This window comes from Oryx dammah, unplaced genomic scaffold (genome assembly GCF_014754425.2).
Source record: "Oryx dammah isolate SB20612 unplaced genomic scaffold, SCBI_Odam_1.1 HiC_scaffold_18, whole genome shotgun sequence".
In the NCBI taxonomy this organism is placed as follows: domain Eukaryota; kingdom Metazoa; phylum Chordata; class Mammalia; order Artiodactyla; family Bovidae; genus Oryx; species Oryx dammah.
Genome location: NW_024070202.1, coordinates 47,517,693 through 47,543,905, shown reverse-complemented (window position 1 = coordinate 47,543,905; position 26,213 = coordinate 47,517,693). Strand labels below are relative to the sequence as shown.

At 46.9% G+C, this 26,213-nt stretch overlaps 1 protein-coding gene across 2 annotated transcripts in view; it reads right to left on the bottom strand.

Moving 5' to 3' along the window:
* The window catches only part of CDHR3 (cadherin related family member 3), a 73,670-nt gene that overhangs the window by 26,045 nt on the left and 21,412 nt on the right, over window positions 1-26,213 (bottom strand). For both annotated transcript variants that reach the window (XM_040260813.1, XM_040260814.1), the window contains exons 3-7: window positions 22,200-22,365; window positions 18,791-18,888; window positions 6,781-6,875; window positions 5,933-6,037; window positions 503-651 (exon numbers count right to left, since the gene is read on the bottom strand). In XM_040260813.1, coding sequence (XP_040116747.1) covers window positions 503-651; window positions 5,933-6,037; window positions 6,781-6,875; window positions 18,791-18,888; window positions 22,200-22,365 — 613 coding nt within the window. The remainder of the gene's footprint in view (window positions 1-502; window positions 652-5,932; window positions 6,038-6,780; window positions 6,876-18,790; window positions 18,889-22,199; window positions 22,366-26,213) is intronic.

Below are 26,213 nucleotides of genomic sequence, written 5' to 3'. Positions count from 1 at the left end.
ATGAATTTCACCTGTTTCTACTTTTTGTGGCCCCTAGAGACTTAAGAATTACAAATCTGTCTTCTGTTTCTTTTGGACCGTGCTGGTCTGGGTTCTCTGTTTAGGAGGCTTCAGGGTACCCTCACAATAGTGAACTCATTTGCCCCTAGACACCCACCTGCCTCAAAGGGGAAGTAGTGATACAGCTGTCGCACAAGACCCTGTTCAGTGACCCCAACCCCTAGGCCAGCTGCTTTTAGTACACCTATTATAGGAAATTCCCTGCTGGCCCAATGGTTAGGACTCTGTGCTTTCACTACTGAGGGCCTGGGTTCAATCCCTGGTCAGGGAACTAAGATCCAGCAAGCCATGAGGTGCAGCCACAAAAATATACCTATTACTCCAATAACTTATAATAGTCTATAGATATAAAGGCATGCCCCAGACCAAAAGAGAAAATATTTGTAAAACAAGCCAAATGGCTGAATTTAGGAATACACAAGGATGTATGTGTTTGACTTACATTGATTGATCATGAAATAGCTGTTGACAGTAGTGATGCTGTAGAGAAGGAAGCTGGTAAAACCTCTATCATCAGGGTCCTCCGCTGTGATATGGGCCACGATGATTCCTGGACTCAGCTCCTCAGGAATGGTGTACATGTGCGTCAGGCTGGAACAGAATTTCAGCAGACACAGCTAATTTTCAGGGGCACAGGAGGGTGGAGTCTGGGAGGTGGGTATTTTGGTTCAAGCTAAATATAGCGCTGAGCTGTTGGAATTGCATCAACGTTGTTTGGGAGGGAGAACTCAGCAGCTGAAAAGAGGGGTGACTGCCTTTTGTGTTTCCAAAGATCACGTCCCTGTGGATGCAAAGAAGTCACCACGCTGTGATGGCAGCGATTTATATCGGCTTCAGTCCCTGCCTCCACGCAGGCCTGATGCCATTTCAGATCAGTCTCAGCATTCACATCTTTTAAAATAAGGATCATTGGCCTGTCCAGCTGTCTTCTCTTCTCCCAATATGTGTGCAGAAGTCCCCTAAATTCTTTTGAAAATCCCTCTGGACACAATATCCAGAGCCATGGTTTCCTGACACCCATCCCATAGCTGCTATTAGAGGTTCACAATAAATCATGAACCTTCTCTGTTCTAGTGTCTCTGCTCACTTTTTAGTTCTTTTTTTTTAGGCCGAGGAGGCAGAATTCATGCACAGAACGTGTATGCTTGTCCAAGTTGTGTTAACCATGAGGTCAGTTCTCTGAAGGGAGAAACGAGCCCCCCGCCAGAAGCCAAGGTCAGCACACTGCCCTCCAAGGATGACTTCTTACAAGGTAATCCCAAATTACCAACTTACCCACCTTTCTCAGACTTCCACTACCTTGCAACAAGACAGATAGGTTTGAAGTGTTAACTGCACAACTTGGTAATTGAGTAATTTTGCATGTACCAAGGGAGGCTTATTATTTAAAATAACTCTGCAGAAAGTCCTTTTGTGGAGGAAAAATCACTTCTGTGGGGCAAAGTCATCTCTATCATCTCTAATTTCCCGGTCTCCTAAATTTGAGTTTTCCCACGCGGGAGCTTCTTTAAGAGGGGAATGCTATAGCCTATATCCAAAGGATTGAACTCATTTCATGAGCTCAGAAAGCCTCTGTGTTTTCGTGCCATCATCTGCAGAGCCAGAGGGAGGAAAAAGGGGAGGGGACCTCTGGGGGAGTCAGAGGCAGGCCCTCCCTGGCCAGGCTCCTCCCCAGATCCTGGGCCTGCCCTCGCTTGTGGGGTGACCCCCTGAAGGCTCACTCCACTGTTGGGGGACAGTAATCTTGTTCAGGCCAAGAGGCCACCCCAGGGCTCTGGACCTCTCACCACTGGTAGTCCCACAGAAGCCACCTTTCATTCTCAGGGAAACTGTGCCACCCACTGGGGTCCAGGGAGGGACAAAGTTGGTGTGTCCAGGGAAGCAGGGGTGGCAGGAACCAACAGCAGCGACAGAGGGGAGAGGGATTCGGCTCTGGCTTCTCAGGCTGCACCAAGCCCTTATTCTACTGTGTGAGAGCCCCTGTTTCTAACATGTTGGATTTTTTGGGGGGATGCGACATTGAGGGGGTTCTGTTAACTTCCAACAAAGAGATCGCTAAGACAACCATGCTACCTTCACAGCCTCACCCTTGCTACCCCAAATGTGGTTCCTGCTTTTCTAAACCAGCTTCCTGAGGATGTGGCATCTGCAGACAGACCTCTAGCCCCTCCAGACCACTGAATTAGGATCCACATTTTCAAAGATGCCCAGGGAATGTGTAGGCACTTTAAAGTTTGAGAAAGACTACATGTGTAAGGAATTGGGCTTCCCAGGTGGTGCTAGGGGTAAAGAGCCTGCCTGCCAGTGCAGGAGATATAAGGGTGGTGGGTTCGATCCCTGGGTCAGGAAGATCCCCTGGAGGAGGGCATGGCAACCCACTCCAGTATTCTTGCTGGAGAATCCCATGGAAAGAGGAGCCTGGCAGGCTACAGTCCATAGGGTTGCAAAGAGTTGGATACAACTGAAGCAACTTAGAACAGACACATTGTAAGGGATCCTAGAGGTAAAAGCCACAGGTTCCCAGCCTCTCATAGAACAGACAGAGGACACCTTGGGAGAGAAATCCCCTTCCTCCCAGCCTCCTTTTTTTTTTTTTTTTTTTTTTCCTAAGACAGTGGTTTGCAGCTGCAGGTGATTCTGTTGTTTGTCACAACTAGAGGAGCAGGCTGCTATTGGCATGTAGTGAGTAGAGACTACGGATGCTGCTTAACAACCTGTGATGCCCAGGACAGCCCCACCACAGAAAGTATCCTTCTTGACATGTCAGGAGTGCAGCTGTTTAAGACCCTGTTCTGTGGGCTCATCTAGTCCACGCTGGGTGCTCCAGGAACTCAGGTCCCATGAGGAGAACTGATCAGGCTATTGGTGAAGATACAATTGCCTAGATAGAACATCCTTTCCTTGGCTGACTTGATATTGAGCCTGGCAGAAGATAAAATCTGTGGTTCATCTGGCTTGAGGATCCAAGGCCCAAGTGTGTATAAAATATCACTTAACTTAGAAGTGTCACCCTGAGACCACAGCAGAGATCTGTTCATATGCACTAAAACCAGGACCCTGGCAGTTCCCTGACAGGAGAAGCTCTGATATTACCACTCCCCATACTCTTCTCTCCATGACACTGGCTCACCAGAGCCAGGGCCCATGGCCACACTCGGGGGAAAGGAGGTGAATCCGGGATGACCTGAGATGGTGTCTTTTAAGCCTCTAAACTGTGTCTACACTATCTGGCACAAGGTTGAAAAGGACTGCGAGTCAATGGAAAAGGGGTGGGCAAAAAAGAGAAAGACCCTCCTGCACAACTCTAAAACAAGGATCTCTGCAAAAATATAGAGCACTCTGCCTGTGATGTAGATGGGTGAATGTAAGTCAGGTTTTCTTCTACTCAGCTGCCCAGCTTTCATAATGGCAGCATCCTGGAGTGCATGTTGCAAGTCCAGGAAACACTGAGACATTTGTCACCATCCAGGAATACAATGGTGAGACATTTTCAACAACAGAAATAGTACTTGAATTGATTGGGTTCATTGCAGAACCTTAACAAATAGTCAAGAGAGGAGAGTTGCTTCCACATTTTTCATTTCTACTTCATACTCAAACTCAGTCTACTCAAGTCCATTTGAGGAATTAATTGTGTTAATACTGAACTAAATAACTTATGTTTAATCCCAATTTTCCAGTAGTCATGAATGGATATGAGAGTTGGACCGTAAAGAAGGCTCAGCACCAAAGAATTGATCCCTTTGAACTGTGATGATGAAGAAGACTCTTGAAAGTCCCTTGGACAGCAAGGAGATCAAACCAGTCAATCCTAAAGGAAATCAACCCTGAACATTCATTGGAAGGACTGCTGCTGAAGCTGAAGCTCCAACACTTTGACCACCTAAGGTGAAGAGCTGACTCACTGGAAAAGACCCTAATGCTGGGAAAGATTGAGGGTAGGAGGAGAAGGGGGCGGCAAAGGACAAGATGGTTGGATGGCATCATCAACTGAAGGGACATGAGTCTGAGCATACTCAGGGAGACAGTGAAGGACAGGGAAGCCTGGTGTGCTACAGTCCATGGAGTTGCAAAGAGTCAGACACGACTGAGCGACTGAACAACAACAAATGTTTAGTCCAAGCACTGATTTGGAGGGAAAGAAGAATCATGGTTCAGGGAACCAGGAAACCCTCAAAGTCAGCATCCAGTTTGAAACTGAGCAAACCTGTTAAAGGAGCAGATGGCCAAGGGACTAGGTTTGCTCTAACTGAGCAGCCACCCTGCCCCCTTTTAGATCACAAGTCCTTCTAGACCACAAGCTCTTGCAGACCCATCCCTACCGACATCCAGGGGAATACTCTGAAAGAAAGTTGACTATTTTTTTCAAAAAAATGTTTAGACAGTCACATAGTTCATGCTTCCTGTCTGGGATGGAGCCTAACAGGTTCATCTCTCAAACTGAAAGTGAGAACCAGAGTTCCAGAGCCATCTCTGGGGGCCTCACCAAACAGCCAAGGTCATGTTCTCTTTCTGCAGAGGCGAACTGCTTAATTTTGAAAGACATAGTTCAAACCAGATGGCCTACAAGTTCTGTCCCGTGGGTGAACTTGACAGTCTGCTTTCCCACCTCACAGACTGGGAAGGGGATCACAGAACGTGTCAGCTCCAGCCCCACCACCGTCACCTTCCTCTGGGGATCACTGATGAATCCTCATTGCCATGTTGGCCAATACTTGAGTCCGAATCCAGGCTGGAATGTCACAACTATTTATAAGCTGCCTGTACTGTGCTCCTGCAGGAGCCTGTCAGCAGGAATGTACTGAGTCATCCTTCTGAGCTTAACCTGGCAACAGGCATGGATGGGAAATATTTCATGGGAGTATCTCTGCTGCTGTTCCCTTCACGTTGACACCCAGCATCTGGGCTATAGATTGTGATAATATCCAGAAGTTTCACAACGGTGGTGTGTTTTGCCAAAAGGCACTCAGCCTGTGAGTGGCTTTAATACCTCAATCTCAGAATACTTTACAAGCATTCTACATAGTTCTGGGGCCCAGTGGCTTTTTGTTGGTGGGATCTCCTGAGCTGAATTTATTCCATGAATAGAGTGAACCAAGGCAGGGCATTTTGCCAGTTTCCTTATTGTGGTTTTTGAGCCTGGCTCAGAAACTGGGGCAGGCAGAATTTTGTAACCAGTAAGTCAGGCTGTTTGCAGAGTCATATGCTGGCTCAGAATCCCACCTCCCTCTCCTAAATCCTCCTATGGGTGACAGGCTCTGGTCTCCCTTTTGTGCCTACGCTACTGCCGGGCACACTCCCGCAGGCCGTCTCCACCAGATTCACTTCCTCATGTCAACTGTATGGAGGAGCTGCCAGACACAGGTCCTGGATCCACCGCAGCAGGAAGAAACTCAGAGCACCCAGCAGTGAGCCGATCCCTTAGGCATCATCAAAACAGCCCTTCCCTCAGTCAGAGACAATGATATCCCAAGAGTGGAAAATGATATCCCAAGAGGAAGGAAAGTGTCTGGACTAATGACATTCTCTAGGATTGTGCTCTTACTAACAGTGAGTGCTTTATCCTATGAGTACCTCATATTTACCTTCTACGTGTGCCCATTGGCAGGCCTTGCACAAGGCCAAGGTGTGTGACCCCCACCCCATCCCCAACATCCTAAGAATCCCATGGTGCACATGTCTACGGGCTGTGGAGGCCGGGGAACTGAGGTGGAAGGTGGAAGTCCAGAGGCCCAGGTAAAGGACCCTGATGGTCTGGAGCCTCTTCCCTCTCCTTTTATCTCTCCTCCAGGCAGGGCAAGGGGCAGCCCTCCACTGGAGATGAAATGAGTCTGAAGAGACTTGAGACCCCTCCCCATGCCCCAAGGCCTACCTGGTGAAGCGTGGGATCTCATCATTGATGTTCACGATGTTCACGTGCAGCTCCGTGGATGCTCCGAGTCCTTGACTATCTCTCACTTCCACAATGAGATGATAACTGTCAGGAAACAGCCCAAGTCAGGGAGGGAGTCAAGCTTTGCTGACACTACCACAAATGAGGTGGAGGGAGTGGGGAAAGTGTCTTTCCCCTTTCTGGCCACCTCCTCTCCATATGCCCCTGCAGAGTTAGATCTTCTTTCCTCATCTCTAAGACCCTTCCATTTGTCATCCTATAGTTACTGTCCATGGCTGCCATCTCATGGTCTCCACATTACACACTCTGTCCTCATCCTTCTTCATGATATCCCAGCAAAGTGCCTTCTACACCTATGTAAGGAAACCAAGGCTGTGCAGATTAAGCAGCCCTGGTTTTCATACCTGGTGCAGAGCCCAGAGCCAAACATGGTTGACCCCAAAACCTCTGTGTTTTTGTCCTTGAACCCTGGACTCTCCTCACCTCCTTCCTCAGAGGCCTGCTTGCCTCCACCGTTTTGCTCTAATGTCAGTGGACAGCTCCGATGGCTACCTCCCTGGAGCCAGAAGGGCATCCAAGGCAATCCTCCAGATGCCCCAGGGACCCTCTCCCACACCTTCATCCCTGTGGTCCAGAGAGTAGGATTTTTGGACAGGGAAGGAGGCCTTCTGGATAATGGCCTTGCTCCTGATCCCTCTTTGGAGCTCACTACCCCCTGAACCTGGCAGCAAGGCCACAAAACACTCAGGGCCTCCCTGGCTGCACCAGGCCTGCTCTTGGACCCTCAGATAAAAGGTACTTCAAGTAAGGTCATTGGCAAAGGCTACCTGCTGTGTCCTGCTTCAAAGTCAAATTCTGTTGTGGAGAAGAGAGTCCCGTTAGCAGACATTCTGAAACTCTTTGAAGGGGAAATCAGGAGATACTAAAAAACAAGGGAAAAAGCATAACTAAGCACACCTATGCAGCTTTCCCCAGGAAGTGAGGTTGTTCACGTCACATTTTATATTCATGGCCCATGGAACCTTTTTGATGCAACAGAATGAAGGCCCAAATGGGCAGTTCTCTGGCTTAATGGTTCTTGATTCAAGAAAACTCTGGATCAGTTGGTCTGAGCCTTTGACCCTGATTGGCAGTACCCTGAGAAGCTGGTCACTGGATCCTATATCAATTACAGACAATGCACATAAACAGCCCCCTGCTTCTGAGTCCAGCCACCATATTCTGACTTCTGGCTTTGATTCAATCATATGATGAGCACCCATGGATAGACGGGGTGGGCCTCCTATGGACTGGTCCTTAGTAGGATGAACAAATAAGCCTGTGTCCCTTTCAGAGCAAGTGATGCTGGGTCACTGGATCCTACATCAATTACAGACAATGCACATAAACAGCCCCCTGTGCATCAGATGAGGGGCTTGGTGATGAGGCCACACCTTTGGGTACAGTTCCAAGGAGGGTGGCCAGCCTGTCCTGGTTTTCTTGTGACTTACCTGGGTTTGACACTGACGGCCCCAGGCACACCAGGACTGGGGGTCACCCTGGCTCAAAGCCCCGCTCCTTCCTTCCCTTGCCATGTAACCTAACCTCTCAGAGACTCCTTTCTATCGTTTATTAAGAGGGAGGTTTTAATCATGATAAGTTAACTCAACCCTCAAGTTATTCCTGTCTGGAAGCCTTAAGATCCCAGCTGTTCCAGCCTCCTGAGATTCCGGGATCCTGGCTCACCTGCCCATTGAGTGTGCTTCATGGGCATGGTGGCTCCATGCCTGTGACCCCGGGGAGGCTGGGAGCCCCTGGAGGGCAGGAACTGCATCCTGCTCAGCTCAGAGTCCTTGTGGCGCTCTCAAAAGGAAAGTCGAGAGGAACTCCAGATGTCCTGCCACCATTCCAAAAGTCCCCCAAATGTCTCAGTCCACTCCAGAGGAACCTGATTTCCCTGCACTGCCTCGATGTTCACGCCGAGTATCGACTCACACCATGGTGGCACGTGTGACAGCCCTGTGGGAAAGCCTCGTGGGAAAGCCTCGAGGGAAAGCCACAGATCCCTGTATAAACGCGACGGGAAGCCTGACTCTTCTGCTACAGCTCGGGAGGAAAGCGGACGTGCATGTCCCCACTCGAGACGAAGACTCCCCTGTGGAGACTCCAGAATTACCCCAAGATCCATGTCAGCCCTGATTCTGACTTCTGGCTTTGATTCAATGTCTTGGCTTTAATCAACACTGTTTCAACACAGCTCCCATGTATTAAGAAATAGGACAATCCTAAAGGAAATCAACCCTAATATTCATTGGAAGGACTGATGCTGAAACGCCAATACTTTGGCTACCTGATGTGAAGAGCTGATTCATTGGAGAAGACCTTGATGCTGGGAAAGATTGCAGGCAAAAGGAGAAGAGGGGATGACAGAGAATGAGATGGTTAGATAGCATCACCCAGTCAATGGACATGAATTTGAGCAGACTCCAGGAGATAGTGGAGAACAGGGGAGCCTGGCATTCTGCAGTCCATGGGGTTGCAAAGAGTCAGACATGACTTAGCAGCTGAAAAACAATAACAAAGCAAATATGATTCAGTCTCTTCCCTTAAAAGAACTTGGGACATGATGTGGTATGAAAATGTTCACAAGTATTGTTCATTGAAATGATGGCAGAGAAAAGGGAAGAGACAAGTGCGAGAGAAAATAACCTTAGCAGGTACTGGCGTCAAAGTTGGAAGCTAGCTTGGACTCTTTAACATTTTATTGAAGAGCTCTGGCAACTGGTCAAGTCTTTGTACAAGTTGGGGAATTGAGAGCCTGTCCTCCTTGGTTCCCAGTGCTCAGCCCAGCTCTCTTGTGGGCCCCCCTGCCCAGCATCACTTGCTCTGAAAGGGACACAGGCTTATTTGTTCATCCTACTAAGGGCCAGTCCATAGGAGGCCCACCTCGTCCATCCATGGGTGCTCATCAGGAACATGGAGTCCCTTCCTTGCTCCCATGATGAAGTCAAGAAGCCGGTGAAGGCTCTGGATCAGAAGAGCTGAATCCAAGTTCTGGATCTCACCTCAGGACCTGGGACAATTCCATTCCTTGCCTGTAATTTAGGGATGAGACCACCAACACATGTTATGCTGCTGCTGCTAAGTTGCTTCAGTTGTGTCTGACTCTGTGCGACCCCATAGATGGCAGCCCACCAGGCTCCCCCGTCCCTGGGATTCTCCAGACAAGAGCATTGGAGTGGCTGTGTTATGGTGGGGATTAAATCAAATGCACACAGTATAATGAAGAGGGCTGCAGCAACATGTGAGGCTTGCATATTTATAGCCATTTATTCCAAAGGGCTTTAAGGGTAGAAGCTGTCATAATTTGCAACTAGGATGAGGGATGATCCCTGATCAGATCAGAAGTGAAGGTTTTGTGACCAGAGTCACAGCCCCTGAAGTCTAGAATCAAAGGAAACACTGCCAAGCTTTCCAACCCAGTGATTTGCTGTGTTGTGATCGCAGCTGAGCTCCCCGTAGAGAAGAGAGAATGCACAGAAAAGAGATGAAAGCTCTCCTTTGGGGCCAATATAAGATTTTAAAACCATTTTGAAGTGCTTACTTTCTGTTTATTATTTAATAACATTTTCTAGCTGTAATGAACGTATTTTTAACACAAAAATTGGGAAAGACAGAAAAGTTTAAAAGAAAATATTAATCACCTATAAAATCTCATCATTTTCCTGAATAGCCTTCTGTTCTTTTCTATGTAAACATACACTCTCCAAAAAAATTGAGATGATGTTCTAATCAAAATCATAATATTTTGTTCTTTTGATTTAGAGCTTGAGCATTTGCCCATATTCTTGTCTTATTTTACAGCCTGGTTGGTTAATGATGATATAACATTCTACTGTAATGGCTTGCTTTACGAAGTCTTCCTTGCTGGTTACTTAAGTGCTTCCAACCCATTGTTAAGAGGAAATATTTGGGCAACGCCAAGGACTGCCCTTCTCTCAGTTCCCACCACACTCCCTCTCCAAATTGTATGAACACCTTGGCAGCACTCAGAGATGTGATACTTATCCCAAGTCCCTCACCGACTGACTGGCGGGGCTTGCAGCTGGCAGCATGCGGAGCAGTTCTGGCTCTGTGAGCAGAGCTTTTCCTGCAGAGAATCCTCACATATCCATATATCAGAGGTCCAAGCTGAAGGTGCTGGAATGTAGGGTTCAGAGCCTGGCAAGGCATTTAGTACATGCACCTGAATCGGTTGGCCTTTTCGCATGTGTTTTAAAATGCTCTAGGAGATAGATCCCCAGATCTGGTTGTTTTCCAGACAGTCAAAGTCTTGGGATGCAGAGATGACAGACAGCCCTGCTCTGCTGAAGATGACGGTCAACCAAAGGAACAAACAAAGATTTGGACCAGGCACTCTAGGAGAGATAAATGTAGGATATGATGGGACACAGAGAAAAGACTCTTAAATCCGTCTGGAACGTGAGTCACAGGTTGGAGCCTTTGAGTCATGAAGTGGCTCTGGATCCAGATTGGAGCCCGACTACTGAATCTGAATCCTGGTTCTACCACTTTCCAGCTGTGAGAACTTGTGCAACAAAGAGGAATACTAATGCCCCATGCAGTGATCACGCCAAGTTCTAGACCTGTGCCCAGCCATGATAAGCCCTCCATGTATGCTACCTACTACTGTCCAGTTAGAATGTGAGATCCATGAGGGAAAGGGCTTCATTTTAGTCACTGCTCTATCCCTGTGCCTAATACCTAGTAGATGCTCAATCAATATTGGTTAAATATTGGGACTTTATTCTAGCCTTTTCCCATCTGAGACCAGCATTCCCACCTTAAAGAATCTTAACAAAACAAAAGGACAACAATAACAAAAATCTTGCCAGCCTTTATAAAAAAAAAAAAATTCTGTTTCGATTTGGTAACGCTAGACTGGGGTATGAAATCTCCAGTTATGTCTCCTGTCTCAGCAAGGAAGAAAAAAATCAACAGCAACAGACAGAAAAGGTGGAGAGCTGGAGAATTAGAATATGGGGACTTTCTTTTACATTTTTATTAAGAGGCTGATTTCCTGGAATCCTGATTTTTTTTCTTTAAGAGCCAGGCTAATTTCCTTTATCCCTGAACTTATGAGCTTGTGTTAATGGGAAGAGCAGTTTTGTACTTAGAAGGGAGATGATATCCATAGACTAAAAATATTGTGTCATGTGGCCATTTGCCAGCGACTCAGCAAAGCTTTCTGTAAAACCTGGCATTCTCTCCCCTTTTTAAAGGCTTGTTTAATCAAAGCTGCTCCCTTGATATTCATTCTTGGAAAACAGAAATTAAATAGAATGAAAAGCAGCGGCAGCCCCTCTCTGCTCCAGCACTGGCTAAGAAAAGTCCTGAGTAATCAGATCAATTCGGTGAACAAACGCTTGTCAGACAAGCTCTCTAGCCTCCCTGCAGGGAATATTCCTTTACCACCACCCCAGATTTCTCTATTTGCAGCCCCTTGGCAGCAGCATTTTGCTCATGGACATAGAGCTTCGGGGTGGAGGACGTTGAGCGAGTTTCCTGCCCCATTCATCCTTTATTGTGCCACCAGTTCGAGGAGGAGGGAGGATGTGAGAGAGCTGGCCCAGTTTCCTGAAATGTCAGGCTCCCCTGGGAGGATGCGCCACCTCCGGGCTGGCTTCCCCCCCCACCCCACCCCCCGCCGCTGCAGTTGACGTCATGGGTGAATAATGATTCAACCTGTGCTGGTTTGCAGCCCTCGGTTGCTTCCAGGCCTGCAGTGGAATCAAGCAACAAGCATTCAGCCTTCCAACTCATAGGAACACAGCAGGCAGTTTCCAGGGGCCAAGTTTCCAGAGGGAAAGCAGGACTCTGATTCCTTCCAAGTCTGAAGAGTGCCAGTAACTTCACCAGCCACTGAGAGCATGCCTCCAAGCCCACCCAGAAGGTCCAGAGAGAGCAGCCTCTTCCTACTGGGCTGGGGCAAGTTGTAAATACGGCATCACAGTCCAATTATTTTTCAGTGTAAGCTGAACATTTTATAAAAGCCCCATTCCTCTCTTTTCACCCTTCCTCCCCAAACCAGCTCAGAGGTGGGAGGTGGGGGATGCAAGTGGGAAGGAAGGGTACCTAGGAGAAAAGAACAACTATCATTTAAAAAAAAAAAAAAAAAGCCCAGGTCAAGCCTTTAACTCAGCTGGACTCGGCTTGTGTATGTATAATCATGAGGGTGAGCTAGGTGGGTTATAGACAACTATTTGTTTTTAAGGTGAGCCACATGTATAAATGCAAAATGCTATAGATATACCATCCTTTACTGAGGAAGCTTCAAACTTTCCTTTCTTCTGTCAGTCTTTTTCCCTAACCATCAGCCTTGGGTCTTGTTCTTTGATTCAGTCTTCACTAATCTTAAGGACAACAATCCCCTTCTCTTCAAGGAAGTATCTCTCCTGATGTCTGAATAGTCATCAGTGGTGGTGTATTTGGAGTAGGAATTATCCAATAACACTGCTTTTTCCTTTCTTAAGCAGTCTCACAAGAACCTTCGGTGTAAAGCATTTTGCAAAGACTTCCGGTGGTGACTTCTGAGTTAGGCAGATGCCTGGGGGGCAGTGAATGGGATGTATGTGTGTGTGCACCTGTTGTGGGGGTGGACGTCCCTGGGGGAACAGGAAGGGTGCTATCACTCAGGAAAGAAAGGGGCAGGACACCAAGGACAATTTGCCAGAAAGGGGTAGAAGGGGATGAGCAGGATCCCTTCGTTCTCACTGGCATTACCTGGCCCTGGCAAGGACCTCAGTTCCTTCCCTCATCAGGAAATAGAATGCTGCTCAAGGCAGCTTAAAAGTCCCATCCAATGGGCCAGGCAGGCATCTGAGAAGTTGCTACCACTTTTCAGAACCATGAACAAGATGGACGCGGAGAGAGAACTGCCTCCCCCTGTTGCCTCTCCCGGTAGCCCAGCTGGTAGCAAGGTTATGGCTCTTTTGATTTCATCCTTTGTCTGCCCTGGTGAAGATAAAGCACATTTCACTTTATGCAGAAGTCCTTCCCTAATGGAAAGGCCAAGAGAAAGCCCCTTAATGGAGGAATTGCTGCACTAGATCACTTTGCCTCCAGCTGTGAAACTGATTAACGTTCTTTGAGTCTCTGAGGAGGTTTTGCTGCAGTCACGGTGGCCATTTCCAAGCAGCAGGGGGCGGGGAGTGTGGGAGTTGAGTGGGAGGGAGTGGGGCCCATAGAGCCTCCTTCAGGAGGTGGAGAAAGGGCAGGAAGAAATGCCAATGAATATAATTATCCACCTAGGGACCATTCTGCATGTCTTTGTGTCCTGATGCTTGCTCTGAGCCTGCTCCACGTGCACCCATCACAACACAGAAGGTGCATGGGCAGGGGAGCAAGTACTAGGTCTCAGCCACACCATCCAGCACAGAAGCCACCAACCACAGGCACCTGTGATCACACAGCATTTGCACTGTGGCTGGTCTAAAGAAAATGAGCTGTAAGGGTAAAATACATGAGTCTGAAGGCATACTATGAAAGAAGGGTGTGAAATATCTCATGAATCATTTTTATGTTGGTTATATGTTGAAAGGATAACAGTTTGGATATATTGAGGTCAACTAGGCTAAAATGAATTTCACTTGTATTATTTCACCTTTTTCATAGGGCTACTAGAACATTTAAACACATAGCACTCATTTCTGACTCACAGTCCAGCTCTATTGGGCAGTGCAGGTCCAATCAATGTGCAACCATATGCTTTAAAACTTTCTTTAAAACAGAGGGAGCAAGAACCACCATGTGACCCAGCAATCCCTCTACTAGGCCTATACCCAGAGAAAACTGTAATTCAAGCAGACACATGCACCTCCATGTTCACTCCAGCACTGTTTCCAACAGCCAGGACTTGGAAGCAACCTAAACATCCATCAACAAAGAATAACACGAAGGATAAAGAAGATGGGGTACAGTGGAGTAGTGCTTAGCCAGAAAAAGCAACAAAATTGGGCTATTTGCAGAGATATGGATCCACCTATAGAGTGTTACGGGCCTTCCCTGGCGGCTCAGAGGGTAAGGTGTCTGCCTACAATGCGGGAGACCCGGGTTCAATCCCTGGATCAGGAAGATCCCCTGGAGAAGGAAATGGCACCCCACTCCAGTACTCTAGCCTGGAAAATCCCATGGATGGAGAAGCCTGGCAGGCTACAGTCCATGGGGTCGCAAAGAGACACGACTGAACAATTTCATTTCATTATAGAGTGTTACGCAGAGTGAAGTCAGAAAAACATACATATATTAAGGAGTATATGTGGAATTTAGAAAAATGGTATGTGTACACGTGCTCAGTATTGTCCAGCTCTTTGTGACCCTATGGACTGTAGCCGCCAGGCTCCTCTGTCCGTGGGATTATCCAGGCAAGAATGCTGGAGTGGTTTGCCATTTCCTCCTCCAGGGGATCTTCCCAACCCAGGGATCAAACCTACATCTTTTGCATCTCCTGCATTGGCAGGTGGATTCTTTACCACTGAGCCACCTGGGAAGCCTGATTTGCAAAGCAGGAATAGAGATACAGATGTAGAGAGTAAATGTCTGGATGCCAAAGGGGAGAGGTGGTGTGGGAGGAACTGGGAGATTGGGATTGATGTGCGTGGATGCTAAAACGCTTCAGTGATTGGGATTGACACATATATACTATTGATACTATGTATAAAATGGATACCTAGTGAGAACCCACTGTATAGCCCAGGGAACTCTTCTTAATGTGCTGTGGTGACCTAAATGGGAAGGAAATCCAGAAAAGAGAGGATATATGTGTATGTATAGCTGATTCATTTTGCTTAACAATAGAAACTAACACAACACTGTAAAGCAACTCTACTCCAATCAAAATTAATTAAATATAAATAAATAAAAGGAAGGGAGCAAATACAGTGGTTTTTCTATTAGCCTCAGTTTACACAGTCTGTGACAGACAGTTTCACTTTATTAAGTTGGCTAAGGGTGGAGATTTGTTGTAAATCTCCACCCTTGGGGTTGGGGGTTCTGGAGCTGCTCTTGAACTAGCTTTTTATTCATCTTTCCTCCTCTAGTTGCTGCCACCAGCAAGGTGACTCCTGGATCCTGGAACCCACCAGGTAAGATGAAATGTACACACCAAGCTCAGGTGGCTTCCTGCACATGTGTTGGTGTTTTCTTTAAGTCTGTGCTTGTTTATTCAGGCCAGTGATTCTCAAAGGGCAGAGGGCATCAAAATCACCTGGGAAGTTTGTGTTCCAACTCAGCATTCCAACAGAGGCTGGGAATCTGCATTTTTTGAAGTATCCTAAGTATGTCCGCATGTAGGGCTGGAAACACTGTCTGAGAAATACTCATTGTTGCCAGCCTTTTTGACCAGACCAGTCACGCAAGGTATCTGGCAAATATGCAGATTCTCAGGCCCATCTCAGACCCATAGAGTCCAAAACTCCAAGGGAGAGACCTGGGAAGTGTGGGAAATAGTATCTTAAAGCGGTGAAATAGGTCGGACAGAGAAAGAGTCATATTGGATGACAACACTTATATGTGGAATCGAAAAAATACAACAGACTAGTGAGTATAACAAAAAAGAAGCAGACTCACAGATATAGAGAACAAACTAGTGGTTACCAATGGGAAGAGGAAAGTGGCAAGGGCAATATAGGGGGAGGGACTTAAGAGGTACAACTATTAGATATCAAATAAGCTACAAGGATGTATTGTACAACATGAGGAATATAGCTGATATTATATAATACCTCTAAATGGAGTATAACCTTTAAAAATTGCGATTCACTATATTGGACACCTGGGAGTTGGTGATGGACAGGGAGGCTTGGCGTGCTGCAATTCATGGGGTCGCAAAGAGTCGGACACGACTGAGTGACTGAACTGAACTGAACATATACTATTGTACATCAACTATATTTCAATTAAAAAAAAAAAGCAGCCGTTCTTAACCCTGGGTTTGCAAGAGCTCACTCAGGGTTAGAGGATCAGGGTTAGAAAACCAGATGCCTGGGGCCACACCCAAGATCAGTCACATCAGACTCCTCAGGGGTGGGACCCAGATCTCTGTGCTTTTGAAAGTTCCTCTGGTGGTTTCAATTTACTGCCAAGGTTGAGAAGCACAGATTTGGTCAATAGGAAATTAACCCATCTCCTTTCTCCTTGTAGGAAGCAAAATATGTCATTTAGTACCCTCAAGCGGCCAGAATAAAATGTCTGTGTATAAAGGTCACGGCATATTACTTCCTAGACTGTTATTACTTTTTGCTAGTCTGAGAAAGTTTCCTTCTAGATTGTGCTCACTGCTCCTGCGGGCTGGCTGTGACTTTCCGTGCAGCTGTTAGTCCCAGCACAGGTGTTAAACACTTCATTAACAATTTCTGCTGCAGTGCCCCATCCCCAAACAATCCTAAACTCACTGTAGAAGCCACAGTTGCAGCCACCCGGTTCCAAGCCCCTGCAACTGCTCTCTGAAATCTTTGGATGGCATTACATTTTCTTTTAATGGAGCAATACCATTGTATTGGGCTTCCACAGTGGCTCAGTGGTAAAAAACAAACAAACAAACAAAACCTGCCTATAACATAGGAGACTCAGGTTCGATCCCTGGGTTGGGAAGATCCCCTGAAGGAGGCCATGGCAGCCTACTCCAGTATTCTTGCCTCAAGAATCCCATGACAGAGGAGCCTGGAGGTCTACAGTTCATAGGGTCACAGAGCGTCAGACATGAATAAAATGACTTAGCATGCACACACCTGTTGTATTTGCTCCCAACCTGGGCTACTTTCTTTCATCTAAAAGGGTAATGACCTGACTTAGGACATACATTTGAGGGGGCCATGACCTTGTTCCTCTGCCTAATTTGGGGAAGATATATTTTAAAAATGGAGATTTAAAAATAAATATTTTTCTTCACAGCTGAGATTCCTTCCACTCTGATGCCCACTGCCTCTTGTACAAACTTTATAAATTTTATTGAGTTATCATTATTTCTTGTATGCATGAATGTCTCTCACCTAGCCTATAAACTTCTTGAGGCACAAAGATATATCTTATCCATCTTTGTCTCCAGAGCAGCTAATAGGAAGCCTGGCACATAGTGGATTCTTGGTAAATATTGAGATGAACCAAATGTAGAAATGAGATACTATGCTTTGGGTTGCTAACGTAATCTCTATCCAAAAATCCCTTTTCCCCCAGTCACTACCAAGCAACAGTTGCATAGGACATGGTTCTGGCCAGTGAGAAGTAAGCAGAAGATCTCTGGGTAGGGTTTTTAGGAGGGTCTTGGTTTTTCCACCATAAAAAGGGACAAATTAAGTTGGCCTGCTCTGTTTACCCTGTACCCCTTCCTGCTTTCTTTTTTTCTTTTTTCTTTTTCTTCCTGCCTGGGACTTAGGGGTAAAGCCTGGAAGTGCAGCAGCCATATTGTAATAAGGAGGTGAACAAAAAGAGAACAAAGCCAGCATGCACTGGATAGAACTGCAGAAAAATAGGAAGAAGCTAGATTTCTAAGGGTGGCAGCTGTGCCAGCCCTGGACTGCTTGCATGCCTGCCTCTGGTCTTCTATTATGGAAGAAAACTAATCCCATATTCACCCTGTGGTTAAATTTTCTGTTACTTTCGGACAAACACATTTGTAACTTATAAAACAAGTGTGTTATTAATAAGTATGCATTAAAGCACCTAGTATTGCTCTTAACACATAGTAGGAACCCATTAAGAATATGAATATTAATCACTTATTCATGCAAATAGAATCTTGGATGAATGATTGGGTTGGTTGGTTGTTTTTTTGACAGAAGGATTGTCTTCTAATGATAACAAACTGATAACCTTAAAACAGCTTTGTTGCAAACCCTGTAGAACCATATTCTATCGGACCTGGAGTTCACTCCCAAAGCTCTCTTCTTCCTGTTAGAGAAAGTAGCCTTGCTGAAGCTGTAAATCAGGCAGCGGATGCAGAACAGCCTCCTTGTATCGCCAGTTCCCAGGTATCATATTTCAAGTGTTTGCTTCTCTGTAAGGCAGGTTTTCCAAGGTTAGTCAGGAGGCATTAGCTTTTGTTTTGTCCTCTCCAGCCTGGGCTGCCTGGCTGCAGGGGGTACACAGGCCCTGCTGGTGGGCAAAACTGGGAGCTGAGGCATCCTTGCTCAGGAATAAACTAGGAAGCCTCTCGGTCTGAGGGTGAGTAGTTAGGAGAGCTCCATTGGAAGACCCCTTGAGGAAACTGATTAAAGGTGGAGATCAGCTCTCAGACTGGACCGTGAGGCAGCAACGCCTCAGGACTGTGTCTCCTGCTTTCCTTCGAGGAAGTCCTCCTTTACTTTGGAATTCCTGAGATTCTCTTAGAATTTTCTTTTAAAACTGGCTCCAAGCCGTTTGGCTTCATCTCTTGAAAAGGAAGTGTTATTGCCTGCCTTTGAGGTACACATTTCACGTTTATTTTTGAATAATATAGCTGTTTTTTAATTACCTTGGAATTAAAAAATGCTGAGCAATTTCGATACACCAGGCTAGGTGACTTTCCGTGCATTATCTAATACTAATAATCTCCTTACTGTGGTTCTTGTTATTCTATTTTTCTTCCATTTTACAGACGGAGAAATTGAAGCTCAGAGAGGTTAAGAACTTGTCCAAGACCACACAGAACCATGGATTCAATGTGGGATGTCTGTCTCCAGAGACCCCTCGCCTATTCCAGCCTCCGGCTCTGTGCCTGGAGGTGGACAGCACTTCCCTCCCATTGCCACTTTCCAGCCTGCCCCACTGAGACTCCAGGCTCCACACAGAAAAGCTGCTTTTCCATTTAATAAGGAAACTTACATTGAGGGGTAGGTTTTGACTTGTGTCTTCTGGATCGAAGGCCTCCACCTGGTAAACGAATCCAGGCTTTGTTCCTTCCACTATGTAGAGGTCTAGACCTGTACCAGGGTCCAAAGAGGAATAAGACACATTTTATTAGGTAAAGCAAAGGAGGAATTCCAAAACCAGGACAGCCATTCACAGTCAAAGGGAGCCAGGCGTATTGGTGTTGTGGGAAAGAAGACAGCTATAGTAAAGGCTGGCCTACTGGCCAGCTTGTAGGGGTGGATCCCTTTATAGGGGTTAATAAAGAGCTAGGGTTGGCCAAGCTGGTGTCAAGTCTTTGCGTATCTCGCAGGCTGAGGGGTGACTAGAGGGAAGGAAGTAATGAGGGTAGAGAAGTGGAAAGTAGCCCAGGTGGGAATTTCCCATGTGAGGCTGCTCCCATTCCAGATCCACTTTCGTGTGTCCTCTCCTCTTAAACTGAACCAAGGTTACCCCTCAAGTGCAGTCAGCATCTCAGCAGAAAGTCACTGAAATAAGAGGCCTCATAATGGAACATAGAGGAGATGGGAAAAGGGAGAGAGAGGGCTACGGGGGGCTCAGCAAAAGGGACCAGAAATGGATGTCATCTACTTCAGAGTTCTTGGCAGGCAGCAGGAGGGCAGGCAGGGTCGCTGGGTACCGCCAGCCCTGCCTGAGGGGCTGCCATGCTCCACTCCAGTGCCCTCTTTCTGAGAAGTGACTAAGAATTTTAACATTAACTCACTCTTTTGGAGACACTGTGCTGAGGGCTTATATATTTTCTCCTTTCATCTTCATAACAGCCCTATAAAGTAGATGTTGTAATAATTATCTCCACCTTACAAACAGGATTAGAGGAGTTGTGGGGTTGTCTCAGCTGGTAAAGAATAGAATCACAATTCAATAACAAAAAATGAATAAGATATCTGAATGTTAGTGAGCAGTGTTATGGGGAAAAATCGGGGAAAGGAATGTGGTGAGTTGGATTGCTATGTTAAATAGAGGGCTTCTGGAAGGTTCACTGACATTCGTGTCAAGATTCTTAAAGGAGGAGACTTAGAGAAGAAGGGGAAGGAGCAGAGGAAACAGTGGATGCAAAATGCCAGTGTAGAGTGTGCCTGGGGTATACACAGGTGGGTGAAGAGATGTGAGGGAGAGGGGATGGGGATTGGTAGGGGCTCATCAGATCTTTTGGGGCCTTAAGGAGACTCTGACTCCCGGTGTTTAATAGGATCCCTCTGGCTGTAGGGCAGGGAAGCCAGTCAGGTGGGCACTGCCGTGGCCCATGTGAGCCATGGTGGAGATGCTGGGGAGGGGCTGGGTTTTGCATAGACTTAGAACCTGGTGGGATTTCCTAATGGATTTGATGTTGGGTGTGAAAGACAGAGGGGAGTCAAGGATAACTGTGAGGTTTGGGCCTGCAAAACTAGAAGGATAGAGTTGCCATTAACTGAAATAGGGAAGATGAGAAAAGCAGATTTGGGCAGAGATGGTAGGAAGGGGGGCTTCCCAGGTGGCTCAGATCGTAAAGAACCCGCCTGCCAAGCAGGAAACTCAGGTTCGATCCCTGAGTTGGAAGATCCCCTGGGGTAGAAATGGCTACCCACTCCAGTATTCTTGCCTAGACAATCCCATGGACAGAGGCAGCCTGATGGGCTACAGTCCATGAGGTCCCAAAGAGTTGAACGCGACTTAGCTGCTAAACAAAGATAACAAATGGTGGTGGGGAGGGAGGCGGAGCGGGAGTCAAGTGGTCGGGGGTACATCTCAGTTTAGACTCCAGCACCAGTTCCAGGGTGTGCGTGGGGTGGGGCGGGGAGGGGGCTTCCCACACCACCAAGCACTTCTTTAAAACTGCCTGGGTGTCCCACAATCCAGCTCATTCAGACACTGTCTACCCAGAGATAGTATCAGACTTTACGGGTGCGGGGCTCCATCCTACAAGACAGCCCCTGCCCCTTCAGATGCCAATCACAGGCCTAGGTGGGCCCCTCCGCTTCTGACCAACCAGGTCTAGACTGGAGGTTCCCACAGTCCCCTCCTCAGGTTGGAATAATTTGCTAGAGGGGTGTGCTCTAGTGCACTCAAGGAAACATTTACTTACTAGATTGTTGATTTATTATGAAAGGATGTAAGTCAAGATCAGACAGATGAAAGAGATGCATAGAGCACAGTGTAGGAAAGGGGCAGAGAGTTTCCACGCCCTCTCCAGGCACCCATCCCCCCAGGTTCCGCATATTCACCAAGCGCTCTGAACCCCTTTCGGGCTTTTATGGAGGGTTCATTGCATAGGCCACTGTGAAATCATTGGCCGCTGCTGACTGAGCTCAGTTTAACTCCGTCTCCAGCCTCTACCCCCTCTCCACTGTTCAGCCCTCTAATCACATAGTTGTTTCCCCTGGTGGGCAGCCCCCATCCTTAGGTGGGGTCTAAAAGTTACCTCATTAATGTAACAAAAGACACCTTTATCACTCTCATCACTTAGGAAATGCCAAGAGTTTTAGGATTTCTCTGTCAGGAGGGAAAGAAAACCAAATATATATTTCTTACTATAAATCACAACATCACAGATACCGATTAGACATCCAAATGGAGATGCTGGGTAAGACAGTTTCTATTTGAGTCAAGAGTTCAAGGGAGAAGCTGGTGTAGCAGCTTCCTAATTATCTTGGAAAACAACTCTTGCATGTGTGTGATGTGACTGAATTTCTAGCTGGCTTTGTCCAGAGGATAGTAGAATGCTAGGTTGAAGTTTAGCCATCTTACTTGATTTTAATATTAACATGCTATACTAAAGCAGATTCCCTATGAGAAGACCTCAAAATAGTTTGTATAAAATATAATGTTGATAGGTTAATAAAGATGACTAGAAAACAAGCCCCCCAAACAAACAAACAAAAATAATGATGGACTTGGGAGCTGTCAGTGTATACATGGTCTTTGAAGCTAAGAGTTTAGGGGAGATGACACAGGAAGTCATCTTATGCTCCAGTCCCCTATACTGTGTCTACTCTATAGCAGATCCCAGATACACAGTCCCCTGGAGGTGTTGGCATCCATGGGGAGGATGTACCATGGAAGTCAGCGGCCGGTACCCAGTGCTGAGCCTGAAACGGTCTCAGCCCACATTCCTCCAGCATGATCCACTTGCGGACCCTGAGCTCCAGCTCCCTCCCCAGGATCAGGAGAGGCCCAAGCCATGGATGGCTAGGGCTTTGTAAATTATTGGGTGTTATTATTGGGAGTCCTGGGCAGGAGGACATTTCATTTATTCCCTGTTCATTAAGCAGCTGCCTTTTCCAGAGAAACAGCTGTTTGTTTATTTACTCTTCTGTTTTCCTCCATCCCCCAGGGTCCCGCCTGATGCCGCTGTTTGGACTGCATCATACTCCCCAGTGTGTCTCACCTTTTGCCAAGTTACCCTGAAATTCAGGCGGTTCATTCACATCTGTCACCTGGACCGTCAGGACCTGAAGGTCAGTGACAGCCACGTCATCCTTCACATAAATCTGCAAGTCAAATATGTGTGGTCCTTCTTCAAAATCTAATTGTTCCATCCCGGTGGTGACAACCTAAAAGCAAATGCAGAAGTCATAGTAACCATGTGTTAAGAAAAGATCTGTTTTGCGTGTATACATTTTGCAAATGGATATTAACTAGCAAAGAGGCAACCAGCATCCTGAAAACCATCTTTCCCTCACTGTCAGGGGAATGGGCTGTTTTGCCTGAGTCTTTTCTACATAAACCCCATGACACTACACTAAAAGGGCTCCTGAGTGCGCTTTTCACAAGAAGACACACATTCAGGAGACATCCTGGTTCCATCTACTGGAGATGGAAAGCATGAAAGCTTTAAAGCCTGTCACTATTTGGGGTAGGCTCCTAGGCAAGTCTCTTAGATACCCTGCATACAGTTTGATTTTCTCTTCTTTAAGAGTAAGATGCCTCACTTCCCTGGGATAGCTGTTAAGTTGCCTCTTCACTCATTTCTCCCTTCTAATTTTCCAAGGCAATATCCAAGACTAAATAAGAGGAGAAGGATAAATCTGCAGAAATAAGAAATGATATTTATTTATATCAATAGCCTCTTTGGGTTTGGGGGTGCATTTCTACACAGCCTCCCACTATTGGAAACGTGTGCTCTGCACAAATGTTTTGGAGATGTGGGAGGGGCACCAAGAACCAGGGCCAGAGACATATCACTGGAATCTAATCTGTGGCCAACAGGAACCTTGGTGGTGCGTAGTGGGAGGGCCCTGCTGAGGTTACTTAGAGGCCAGTCTCTGACCCCTCACATCAACAGGCACATCCCTGCCACCAGCTTAGCTGTGGAGCTCCAAGAAAGCCCAGAGCCCTTTGCACATCAAGGACTAAATTTCATCAATGTCTTAATTATGTCTCAATTAATAACCTTTTGGTTATTAGTGCAACTGGGGCCAGGCAAGGAGGCCTTTAGTATTCTCTGTTGAGAAGAACACTTAGCTCCAATCCAGTTTCCATCACTGGACTTCCGTGTGACCTTGGGAACATTACTTGACTTTTCCCCGATTTCGTTTCCACATGACTATCATTAGGTAAATAAGTCTCACCCTAGTTAAACAACTGGAGTATAATACAAGATATGAAAACAAAGAGCTAGATCAGGGTACTGTGGAAAGTCAAGGAGAAAACATTCATTGTGAGATGTGTTTAGTCAAGGAGGACTTCATGGAGGAGGTGGTGGGCATCATGTTTGACTTTGCATAAATCTGGATTGATTATGAGAGGAGAGGATGATCACGGATGTGAATGAACCCATGCTGTGGAGGGAGCACATAGTGAGGAGGGTTGAAAGAGACATCGCAGTACTCCTGTCACCATCCACGAGCAGGGTCAGCCTAGGCACCACACAAGTGGAGATAACCTGCCTCTCTGCTTGGCACATGGGCAGTGAGAGGCAGCATAACACGGAGGTCAAGAGCTTAGACCCTGGAGCCAGACTGGCTTTAAAGCCCAGCCTTCCCATGGCTTAACCTTGCTGTGCCTCAGTTTCCCTAGCTGTAAAGTGGGGATACTGATGGCATCTGCTTCCTAGGGTTGTTGTGAGGATTCCATGAACTAATCCATGGGTTACTTAGATCACTGTCTGGGGCTGAGTGAGCACCCAGCAAATGCTGCCTTTTGTTGTCATTAGATGTTGAAAACTGTTCAGTGAATGGGCACCCATCAGAGCTGCTCCCCCATCACAACTATTGACTCTGCTTCCTGACTTACCCCCTAGCTTCCAGCTAAGCCTGGAGCCCTCTTCTGAATCCCATGCTTCCAGACCCTTCACCATAGTGTTCCCTATTGACAGCCCTTCTCCTTGGGACTGGTTCAGTCATCCTAGAGGAAGGAACTAGAACAGTCAAGTAAGGGTCTCAAATGTTGTCTCTTGAAACCAGAGGAATTGGGTTGCTGCCAATACATGGAAAGGTTGCTTTTGTTGTTGTCTTTATCAGCATCCTTCGATAGCTCAGCAGGTAAGCAGAGGACTGTAGACCTGATAGATGTGGACATCCTTAAGTTGCTGGTTTGATTCTGGATCAAAGGAAATGCCTTGCTTGTTAGTTTGTCAGCAGAGTAGTAGTGCAGCAGGAGCATACTGGGCCCATAACCCAGAGGTCGATGGATCAAAACCATCCTCTGCTAAGTGTCCTCTTCTAGAGAAGGGAATGGCTACACACTCCAGTATTCTTGCCTGGAGAATTCGAGAGACAGAGGAGCCTGGTGGGCTATAGTCCATGGATTGCAAAGAGTCAACATGGCTGAGTGACTAACACCAGCATGAATTAAATGTTCATGTGCCAGGCTCTTGCCCAGCTGTTTTGTGGAGTATTTTATTTAATCATCACAACAACTAGGTGTAGGTTGGGAAAACTTCCCCTATTTCATTCATCAGGAGACCAGGGCAGGGAGGGGAGAGAATTCCAAGAGTCATGGCTGAGAGTGGTGGAGCACTCTCCCCCCCCTTTAAGAAAAGTGTTTATTTGCCTGTGCCAGGCCTTAGTCGTGGTGCGTGGGATCTTTAATTGTGCTATGTGTAATCTTTAATTGCAGCATGCAAACTCTTAGTTGCAACATGTGGGGTCTAATTTCCTGCTCAGGGATCAAACCCATGTCCCTGCATTGAACATGGAGTCTTAGCCACTGGACCACTAGGGAATTCCCTGATGGAGCCTCTTTGATGGTGGGCAATCTAGCTGCAGAGTTTTCGTAAAAGAAGATAAGTTTGGTTTTAGGTTTGAGGTTGTTTTGGACAAGACTGGGACACGACTGAGCAACTTCCCTTTCACTTTTCACTTTCATGCATTGGAGAAGGAAATGGCAACCCACTCCAGTGTTCTTGCCTGGAGAATCTCAGGGACGGGGGAGCCTAGTGGGCTGCCATCTATGGGGTCACACAGAGTCGGACACGACTGAAGTGACTTAGCAGCAGCAGCAGCAGCAGAGCAAATCTAAAGTGTCCACAGTTCTAACAACAGCAGATGAGGACAAAGGGGCATCAAGCTCAGAGGTGTGCTAATGGCAGGGGAGCAGCTGTGGCTGCTACGTGACCTCAGAGAGTGCCTGCTCTAGCAGCTCGGCTGTCACACCTCCGTGACTCCTGGGAGCTTTCCTTCTTAGTGCTGCTCCAGGAGGAAACCCCAGCGATGAGCCTCAGGCATCCCTCTTGCTGGGCAATAATGAGGCAATGCAGTGTGGGAGTGATGAACAAGGGTTCTTGGGGTCAGCCTGCCTGATCTCAAATCTGAAGTCTGCCACCAGTTAGCTATGTGAGCTTGGGCAAGTTGCCCAACCTCTATATGCCTCAGTTTCCCCACCTTTAACATGCAAATAATAATAGCATAGCACTTCATAGTGTTGTTATGAGGATTAAATGAGTGAATTCACAGAAATGTTTAGGGGAATTCCTGACATATGTTAAGTGTTCCGTAAATGTGAGTTATTGTCATCATCATCATTAATCCTCCTCGTACCCCTCACATGCCTCCATCATTAATCCTCCTTACCCCCAGAGTCTCAGCAGCTGTGTCCCAAAGCAGGGTGGCCTGGCCTCTGGCATGACTGGAGGTCACCCTTAGGAAGTCCTACATGACTGAGTCCCAAGGCCAAGAGTGACAGACCTCTGGGCTGGAGACCTCAGAACCTCACAGCTAGGTGACCTTGCAGAGTGTCCAGGAGGAGTCAGGTTCTGCCATAGAGATGGCATCGTCATGTTCTGTAGGAACAGCCCTTGTGAGCAGTTTGGGTTGGAGAATAGGATCTTCCTGGAGGGGATGGTTGATGATATTGGGTAGTTTCTGGGGAGAAGCAACCAGTCGTTAAGAACGTGTGAACCTGTGGCCTATCCTAGTACTGACACAAGGTCCTGGGTAGCTGCAGACTGTGGTGCCAGGAG